This window comes from Perca fluviatilis, chromosome 14 (genome assembly GCF_010015445.1).
Source record: "Perca fluviatilis chromosome 14, GENO_Pfluv_1.0, whole genome shotgun sequence".
NCBI classification, from domain to species: Eukaryota; Metazoa; Chordata; class Actinopteri; order Perciformes; family Percidae; genus Perca; species Perca fluviatilis.
This window is the reverse complement of record NC_053125.1, coordinates 36392800-36402799: the sequence shown is the minus strand read 5'-3', so window position 1 is coordinate 36402799 and position 10000 is coordinate 36392800. Positions and strand designations below refer to the sequence as shown.

At 44.1% G+C, this 10000-nt stretch overlaps 2 protein-coding genes across 2 annotated transcripts in view; one reads left to right on the top strand and one right to left on the bottom strand.

Moving 5' to 3' along the window:
• The window catches only part of LOC120572638, a 6845-nt gene extending 6643 nt beyond the window's left edge, over nt 1-202 (top strand). The window contains exon 6 of the mRNA XM_039821957.1: nt 89-202. Coding sequence (XP_039677891.1) covers nt 89-202 — 114 coding nt within the window. The remainder of the gene's footprint in view (nt 1-88) is intronic.
• A 1581-nt stretch (nt 203-1783) lies between these two features.
• LOC120572637 (sodium/hydrogen exchanger 9B2-like) overlaps nt 1784-10000 on the bottom strand; it is a 30138-nt gene continuing 21921 nt past the window's right edge. The window contains 3 exon segments of the mRNA XM_039821956.1: nt 1784-2321; nt 2324-2359; nt 5142-5316. Of these exon segments, the coding sequence (XP_039677890.1) occupies nt 2278-2321; nt 2324-2359; nt 5142-5316 (255 nt within the window). The 3' untranslated portion in view covers nt 1784-2277.

Genomic DNA, 10000 nt, shown 5'->3' with positions numbered 1-10000 from the left:
TTCTATCACCCTTTTAAACTAGCAGAGACCCTTTCAGTAATATAAAACAGCTTTTTTTTTTTAAGTCCAACAGTTTGGTTTCTTCCAGGCAGCGAAGACATCCCTGACGAGCACAGAGCAACTTCCTGTCCCTCAGCAGAGAGAACAGGAAGCCGCCAGGGACACAGGAAGTGATGTAAACAGGGAAGGTTACGGCAGGTAAACCAGCGGCAGCGTCCAGCGTTCCAGCACATGGAGGAGAAACCCCACAAGTGCGACGTCTGCGGCCAGTCGTTCAGCTCCAAGTCCCTGCTGAGGGTCCTCGGCGCCAAGCACACGGGGGAGAAGCCATTCCGCTGTGACGTGTGCGGCCAATCGGTCAGCCACTTCGGAGCGCTGCCGATGCACAAGATGGCGCACGCCGGCGATCGGCGCAACAGTTGCCCGGATCGCGGGAGGCGCTTTTTGACTCCCGGGAAAATGAGAGAACACGCGAAAATCCACACGGAGCGAGCCCGGAGCCACCTCTGCGACGTTTGCTGCAAAGCGTTCCACACGGGTGGCGGGTTGCGGGTCCACATGAAGACGCACGGCGAGGAGAAGACGGTGTGCGGCGAATGCGGCAAGGGGTTGTTGTCTCTCGGCGCCCTGACCACACGGGGGAGAGACCGTACGAGTGCTCCGAGTGCGGGCGGACCTTCAAGTCCATGTCCACGCTCAGAAATCACGAGAAAACGTGAAAGTGGCCATAGAAACTGACCATTTGTTATTATAATCACAGCCATCCAACCACCACTATAGCTGCTTTCCGACTGTAGGGATTTTTCTTCAAAATCTATATATAATCATTTTTTATGTATGAATTTTAAATAATATAATAGCAGTTTAGTTTGATTTATTGTAGTTTTTTTATTCACTCAGTAATCTGTATTATTTTTTTTAAATGGACAACTCGTCCACAAGGTGGCACTGTTGTTCTCTTAATACTAGTGCCCTTTATATAGAGCGTGTGGCCAGCTAGGGAATCAAATGTTCTGACGTATCCCGTTATGCGATTGGTTCCGAGGTGGTCACGTGTTTCGTGAACTCCATGTATGATACCAACATTCATCTGATTCTCATTGACATGCTACATGGAACAGTGGAAAAACGTAATAAATTATTTTAAAAATGACATAAATCACTGAAGAAATGCCCAACTGTTGTGCGTTTGGCTGCAATGAAAGACAGGGAAGCGGCAAAAGATTTCATAAGTCCCCCCCTGAAGCAAAAAGGTGAAAAGTTTGGGAGCTGTTCATTACTGTGTGAGGTAAATGTCAATTTCTCTCTTCTATATGATAACAAATTACATAGGACAAATATAGTAATACCATTGTTAATGTGTACCATGCTGTCAAAAATGTTCACTGCTTTAGAAATGAATGAAGTTTGAAGTTAGCCTTATGCTAGCGTTAGCTTTTGCGCTAGCACTCCATGTACCTAAATACTTGTGATCTTGCCGTAGTCATAGCTACGGCTTTTGGTCTCGACCGAGTCCAAGTGTCTTTGTTATCTTCACAATAATATGGGAGGGAAAGTGAAACACAGCTTGGACGGGGATGTTGTTTGGCTTTTCACAAGTTCATACAGCTAGCTAGCTAACGCTACGCCGACGTTTGCTAACGTTAGCACAACAGCGTTAACCTAGCCTGCTAGGTTAATATTACGACCGCCTTCGGAGTTTCCTATATCTGCGTCCACGTTGTCAACATAAGACCTGTGGCGTTAGTGCTCCTTTTCTACCATCATTTTATTGAATGAAATATTAAGCCTTGCTCCTACGAGATGGGTGGATTTTTGTTACGTTACACACAAAGCTAACTGGCTATAGTTAGTCTGTACGTATGCTAGCGGACATGAGAATGGTAAACACTGCTCAGAGACTTATTAAGCGACTGGTCACTCGCTACATCGGCATATTTTAGAGGCCCATTTACTATATAGAAGGTAAATATAGACTGGAATATTTCTGTAAGGGCCTTTTACATATTGACAAATGTTGATAATAACATGTATATTCCTGTTTATGGTGACAATAACCGATTTATTTCAAGATAGCATATCCGCCCCATAGGGTTACACTGTAGAGTCATCTGACGATGGTCTCCAATGTGGCGCCCATGATTTCAGTTGGCCACACTCTCTATGTAAAGGGCACTATTAAAAACCAGCATTAGCACGCCAAAGTAAAATAAAGACATTTTACAAACATGTCTGTCCCTACAGAAGGTTGTACTGTATGATATTTTGTTTGTCCGATCAGATGCTCTCCAGGGTCACACTGTCCTTTCCTCGACCAACCGATTGGTGCTTGGAGTCGTGGCTCCGCCTTCTGCGTCATCTGCTGAGATTAAGATCAAACGTGTCAACATAAATACCATCTGTCGATTAAAACCTTCAATAAAATAATGAATGCAGAGGCAGCGAATGGGAAGCATGTAGAGAACGCTGCCTGTGGACACGTATCGTAAAGGTTAGGAATCAAAGAAGTTATCTAGAGGGTCCTCACAAGTCTGGAAAGACAAACTGTGTGTGTGTGTCTGTGTGTGTGTGTGTTTGTATGTGTGTGTCTGTGTGTGTCTGCATGTGTGTGTGTCTCTGTGTGTGTGTCTGTGTCTGCAAGTGTCTTTGTGTGTGTATATTTGTGTGTGTGTCTGCGTGAATGTGTCTGCATGTGTGCGTCTGTGTGTTTGTCTGTGTGTTTGTGTGTGTGTGGTTGTATGTGTGTGTGTGTCTGTGTGTGTGTGTCTGTGTGTTTGTGTGTGTGTGGTTGTATGTGTGTGTGTGTGTCTGTGTAGGTGTGTGTGTGTGTGTCTTATGTGTCTGTGTATGTTTCTCTGTGTGTGTGTGTGTCTGCGTGTGTGTGCCTGTGTGTCTGCGTGAATGTGTCTGCGTGTTTGTGTGTGTGTGGTTGTATGTGTGTGTGTGTGTGTTTCGTATGTGTCTGTGTGTGTTTCTCTGTGTGTGTGTGTCTGCATGTGTCTATGTGTGTCTGTGTGTTTGTCTGTGTGTTTGTGTGTGTGAGGTTGTATGTGTGTGTGTGTGTCTGTGTGTGTGTGTGTCTTATGTGTCTGTGTGTGTTTGTGTGTGTGTGTGTCTGCGTGTGTGTGTGTGTATTTATCTGTGTGTGTGTGTCTGCATGTGTCTGCGTATGTGGGTGTCTGCGTGTGTCTGCGTGTGTGTGTGTCTGCGTGTGTCTGCGTGTGTGTGTGTCTGCATGTGTGTGTCTCTGTCTGTGTGTGTGTGTGTGTGTCTTTGTGTCTGTGTGTTTTTGTCTGTGTGTATGTGTCTGTGTGTTTTTGTCTTTGTCTGTGTGTGTTTGTGTGTTTTTGTCTTTGTCTGTGTGTGTGTGTGTGTCTTTGTGTCTGTGTGTTTTTGTCTGTGTGTATGTGTCTGTGTGTGTGTCTATGTCTGTGTGTGTGTCTGTGTGTTTTTGTCTTTGTCTGTTATTTTTGTTTGTGTGTGTCGTCTGCATGTATTGTGTGTTGTGTCTGTGGTGTCTGTGTGTTATGATGTTTTTTTTTGTTTATGTTGTTATGTGATGATATGTGGATGTGTCTGCGTAATGTGTTTGTCTGTGTGTTTTGATGTGTGTGGATGATATGTGTGTGTGTGTTGTGTGTATGTTGTGTTTTTATTGATATGTGGTTGTATGTATGTGTGTGTTGTGATGGTGTGTGTGTTTTTTGATGTTTGGTTGTTATTGTTTTTTTGTGTGTGAGTTGTGTGTATTATTATGTCTTATGTGTCTGTGTATGTTTCTCTGTGTGTGTGGTGTGGCGTGTGTGTTGTGTGTGATGCGTAGTGTTTGCGGTTTTTTGTTTTTTTTGTTTTTTTTTTTTTTGTGGTTTTCTTTGTGTGTGCTGCAGTGCTATGTATGGTGTGTGTTTGTGTGTTTTGTGTGTGTGTTGGTGTGTGTGTGTGTGTGTGTGTGTGTGTGGTGTGTGTTGTGTGTGTGTGTGTGTGTTTTGTGTCTGTGTGTTGTCTGGTGTAGTGGTTGTATGCTTGTGTGTTTTTTGTGTTTGTGATGTGGTGTGTTTTTTTTTTGTTGTTTTGTTATTGTGTTGTGTGTGTTTTTGTTGGTTTTGATTGTGTGTCTGGTCTGTGTCTGTGTATGTGTGTGTCTGTGTGTGTCTGCATGTGTGTGTGTCTCTGTGTGTGTGTCTGTGTCTGCAAGTGTCTTTGTGTGTGTATATTTGTGTGTGTGTCTGCGTGAATGTGTCTGCATGTGTGCGTCTGTGTGTTTGTCTGTGTGTTTGTGTGTGTCTGCGTGAATGTGTCTGTGTGTGTGTGTGTGTGTGGTTGTATGTGTGTGTGTGTTCTGTGTGTCTGTGTGTGTGTGTCTGTGTGTTTGTGTGTGTGTGGTTGTATGTGTGTGTGTGTGTGTGTGTAGGTGTGTGTGTGTGTGTCTTATGTGTCTGTGTATGTTTCTCTGTGTGTGAATGTGTCTGCGTGTTTGTCTGTGTGTTTGTGTGTGTGTGGTTGTATGTGTGTGTGTGTCTGTGTATGTGTGTGTGTGTGTGTTTCGTATGTGTCTGTGTGTGTTTCTCTGTGTGTGTGTGTGCCTGTGTGTCTGCGTGAATGTGTCTGCGTGTTTGTCTGTGTGTTTGTCTGTGTGTTTGTGTGTGTGTGGTTGTATGTGTCTGTGTATGTGTGTGTGTGTGTGTTTCGTATGTGTCTGTGTGTGTTTCTCTGTGTGTGTGTGTCTGCATGTGTCTATGTGTGTCTGTGTGTTTGTCTGTGTGTTTGTGTGTGTGAGGTTGTATGTGTGTGTGTCTGTGTGTGTGTGTGTGTGTGTGTCTTGTGTGTCTGTGTGTGTGGGTGTCTGCGTGTGTCTGCGTGTGTGTGTGTATTTATCTGTGTGTGTGTGTCTGCATGTGTCTGCGTGTGTGGGTGTCTGCGTGTGTCTGCGTGTGTCTGCGTGTGTGTGTGTCTGCATGTGTGTGTCTCTGTCTGTGTGTGTGTGTGTGTCTTTGTGTCTGTGTGTTTTTGTCTGTGTGTATGTGTCTGTGTCTATGTCTGTGTGTGTGTCTGTGTGTTTTTGTCTTTGTCTGTGTGTGTTTGTGTGTGTGCGTCTGTGTGTGTGTGTGTGTGTGTATGTGTGTGTGTGTGTATGTGCTGACCTTCGACCTTCCGGGCCAGTAGGCGCGGTCCTGCCAGTCCGATACCGAGCGCTCCGATTGGAGCTGTGGTCAGGATGGCTAACACGGCTAACGTAACCACTGTCGAACCAAACTCAATCAAAGTCTCGTCCCCCTCCTCCCTCGCCAAGTCCAACGCCTTGGAGCCGATCGCAGCCTGAAACACAAACAAACACACTTTTAAAATACACCTACTTACTCATGCGCGCGGGAACTAGGCAAACTGTGATGACAATAAAATGATAGCTTATAAATATCTCTGGTTGTTGTTTCTGTTCCACAGCATTTTTTATGTCATGTTTTGGGTGTGGGATGAAGAGAGGGATAATTTTAGTAATTTTTTAATTAAAAAGTTTTAAATTTATTTTCAGTGTGTAGTATTAGCCAATCTGATGTGCCTTGACGCGAATCACGCGATTACAATTCAGCCTACGCAGCACGCACACTCACGGCCCACACACAAGTTTCACAACTACTACTATATCAGCGCTACTAGCTAGTTAGCAATGTCTCAAAAGAGAATTTTAGATTTTTTTCAATCCAACCCCAAACACCCGAGGACTAGCGAGATTTCTCTACCTGACTTGTCATCCAGCATACCAGAAAAAGGTACAACCCCGACGCTCGAGCAGGACAAGCTAGCTTCTGTCGTCCCCGGTGCTAGCCAACACGACCAGGCTGCTAACGCTAGCTCTTCAAATTCCGAAATTTCCCTCTTTGCCCCCAACAAGAGTGAGACTGCTGCAGCAGGGACATCACCTTTACCATCTGAGCCATTTCAGCCAAGGAATTTCGACTTCCCCACCAAGCGTTTTGGGACTGAACGTTTTTCAAGAGGTTTTAAATCAGCTTGGTTTGAAAGATGGAAATGGCTCCATTATGTCAATGACACTGACAAAGCGCTGTGCTTTACTTGCTGGTCTGTGGTAGCCAAAAAGTTGGTACGTGACTGTTACAGAGCTGACGCCGTATTCATCAGAGGGGGCTTTTCGAATTGGCGTAAAGCCACAAAAAAATTCAGAGATCACGAGAAGTCAGTCTTCCACCTAGAAGCTGTGAACAAAATCGCTGCGCTGAATAGTACACCGATCAGTGCCCTGCTCTCAGATGCGGTTGCGAAGGAGCAGAATACTGGCAGAGAGGTTCTCCAAGAGGCCTTCAAGTCAGTACGCTATTTGGTCCGACAGGGCTTACCTCTCCGAGGCCACGATCACCGTGAAGGACATTTCTGGCGTATGATGATTGATCGCACAGAGTCGCTTCCAGCAGCTCGCCAGTGGATGCTCCGCAGGGATAACTGGCTGTCAGATACGATCCAAAACGAGATGATAGAACTGCTTGCACATGCTGTGCAGCGAAGGTTGGTTTCTGGGGCAATGGTTTCTCATTACTTTGGACTGACGGCTGATGGCACTACAGACATTAGCTCATCCGAGCAGTTTTCCTGCCATGTGCATTATGTGGATGCTGATTTGTGTCAACAGAGTGTGTTTTTGGGATTTTACAGCGCACCAGATTCGAAAGCAGACACTCTCTTCAGGTGCATCACTGACATATTTTTGCGCTTGCACCTGCCGATTGAAAAGCTTCAAGGCTACTGTTTTGATGGGGCAAGTAATATGTCTGGACGTTTCACCGGCGTACGTGCGCGTCTTGCAGAAGTCTGCCCTGGCTCCTTGTTTGTCCATTGTTGCAACCACTCGTTGGATCTAGCTTTGCAAGAGGTGGCTCGGGATGTGGCTCTCGTCGCAGACGTATTCAACTTTGTACAGAGCACCTCCAACCTCATCCGAGAGTCAGCAAAACGCAAGAGTTTGTATCAGTCTCTTTTCCCCGACGGAGAACCCGTGTCCAATGTCGCAGCTCTGTGTCCGACAAGATGGTGCGTAAGGACCAAGGCGATATCCAGACTCCTTCAAGGATATGGGCCGCTGTTGGAGACCCTACGAGCTCTCGAAAAGGACCAGAGTGTTCGTGGGGAGACTCGGTCGAAAATATCAGGACTTCTCAAGCAAGCTATGAAGGGCAGAACTGTCTTCGGGCTGTTGTGCTGTGAGGCGATGTTTGGGCCTTGTGAGGCTGTGGCAAGAAGTTTGCAGAAGGCTGATGCAAGCGTTTCTGGTGCACTTGAGTGCATTCAAGTTCTCAAAGAGAGCATAGGTAAGCTTTATTCTTTGTTTTTGTTACATATAGTTGTTATTTTTTTAAGTTGCTACAGTGGTGTGTGCATAAGTTTACACACCCATGCTAAAGTTGACTAAAAAGAGGAATAAAAAATCCTCTTAATGCCTGCCCTTAATTAAAGAAATTAGGAAAAATCCAACCTTTAAGGACACCAATTTGCTTTGTGAATGAATAATGTCTCGTAAATTATATGTTCTTCCTTAAAATACAGGAAGAAAGTGTATTTATTTACGATACATTATGCATTCACAAATAAATGTTCTTCCTTAAAATACAGGGAGAACATTTATTTATTTACGATACAGTATTAATTCACAAAGAAAATTGGTGTCCTTAAAGATTGGATTTTACCTCATTTTTTTAATTAAGGCGTTAAGATCAATTTCCAAAAGATGATTTTTTTTATTCCTCTTTTAGTCAACTTTAGCATGGGTGTGTAAACTTATGCACACAACTGTATATTATCTTGATTTTACCCTTAGTCCTGATTATTTATCCTGTTTTATTTCTGACTTTTATATTATAGGCTAGCACTACGAGATTTTTTTAAACGTAAAGAATAACATGTATTATTATTATTATTATTATTATTATTATTATTATTATTATTATTATTATAGGTGCACTGAGGGGAGAAGGAGTTGTGGACGCTATTTTGTTGAGAGCAAAAGCGTCTGCATCAGCTCTCAGCCTGAAGTGGCCAAAAGATTCCAGGGTCAGCAGAACACCGAGTCGTTTTCGGGACACCACTGCGCTGGAGGATTTAGCAGACAGCGGCGAATTAAAGTGGCGACGGGACTTTTTTGAGGCAGTGGATTTAATGAATTCGGAAATGGAGCACAGATTCGATCAAGCTGGCTTGTTAACAGGTGCAAAGAGGGAGAAAGTGCTGCTGGATTGTGCCAAGGGCCTTGTTTCAGATGCTGACTTGAGTAACCTTCAGCTTCCACAGTCACAGATGGACGTGGCATCCCTAGGCCTGCAACTGAGCATGCTGGGTGGCCTCACCAAACAACATGCATTCCACTCAGTCCAAGAACTTGCTCGCTTTTTATCAACTCTACATCCACAAACAAGAGGACTTTTCACCGAGGTGGAAAAGCTGATCCACTTGTGCCTCTGTTTACCAGTGTCTACTGCTGGCTCCGAACGCTCTTTCTCAGCTCTTCGCCGCCTGAAAACCTGGCTCCGTAGCACTATCACTCAGAGTAGACTTTCTCACATGGCTCTGCTTCACATCCACAAAGACATTTTGGATGATCTGGATATTCAGGGTCTCATGGCAGAGTTTATCAGCCGAACTCCAGAGCGCAAATCTACCTTTGGTGTACCGAAATCATCGTAAGGTAAGACACGGTGTCTTACATCTCTGTGTCTTTTTCCTGCCGCCGTGCAGGCCCAGATGGTAGCCTATATGATTGTGATTTACGTATGCCTATTATAAAAGAACAAATAGTCTGTAACGTTTTATTATTTGTCACATAATGTCGGATAAGACAGATTTAGCATAGTCTGTTACTTTGTGGCACGTAGGCCTTTTTTTGGCCGTTATGCGGTATATGAACACTTAATCTACTTGTGGTTGTTTTAAAATAAACATACATTGCCATCTAGAAAACCGATCCTGGTGTGTTGACCTCCTTGTATCTAGACATTTTGAGTATGCATGTATTGCTAATATATAATTTACATTGGTTATAAATGACATTTTGGTTTATATGCACGCGGCATTCACACATATTTAGATTATTATTTATTCCGCCATTGACGGCTCGTTTGTTTAAATATCACAACACATGCCCATCATCAGATTAACGGGAACATGTGGTTAACTGTCTTTTCGGACTTAAAAGCGTCCCCTGCGGGCTTGACAAAACTCGCAGGCCGGCCGTCTCTCACACACACACACACACACACACACGCACACACACACACACACACACACACACACACACACACACACACACACACACACACACAGACACAGACACGGTCACAGCTCAGCAGGCAGAGGTGGCGGAGAGAGATACCAGTTTCTCTTCGGGAGACTTGTCTAAATCATGAAAAATGCTATATACATTAGATTTAGTATTTGGTTCAGACTTTTTTTCTGGTGTATTTGTTTTCTGATTTTAACGCTATATACACACACATCCCTCCCTTACCCCTCCTATAGTCCCTATGGCCACTTGGCCAGTGTGAATGCAAATGGAAAAAAGGTTTTGGAGGAGAGTAGTTAGTAGATCTGTTTAGAAGTGGACTTTTCCTATAACTACGGTCCTTTAACTACTTGGTCGGAAAACGACTATATTATTATCTCGCCAACCGCCGCCACGCTGCCAGCACCCCCTGTCGAAAATGAGTTCCCGCGCGCCTGTACTTACTTACTGGATGCACATGAAGCAGCTCTAAGGACGTTCTTTGGGTGTTTTCTTTTCATCATTAAAGTGTAAAGTGCAGGTTAACCACCACAACCAATTAATATGTAAATAAAGTGCTCAATATGTATATATTTAAACATTTCTGTCTTAAAATGCGTTAAAATAACATTTATTGGGGTTTCTTCAAAAGGTAGCATGTTTTTTACAGTAACTGGGTGATGACGTCATAAGAGGGAGTAGCAACCCATAGCAGGTACATAGACAGGCCAACAACGG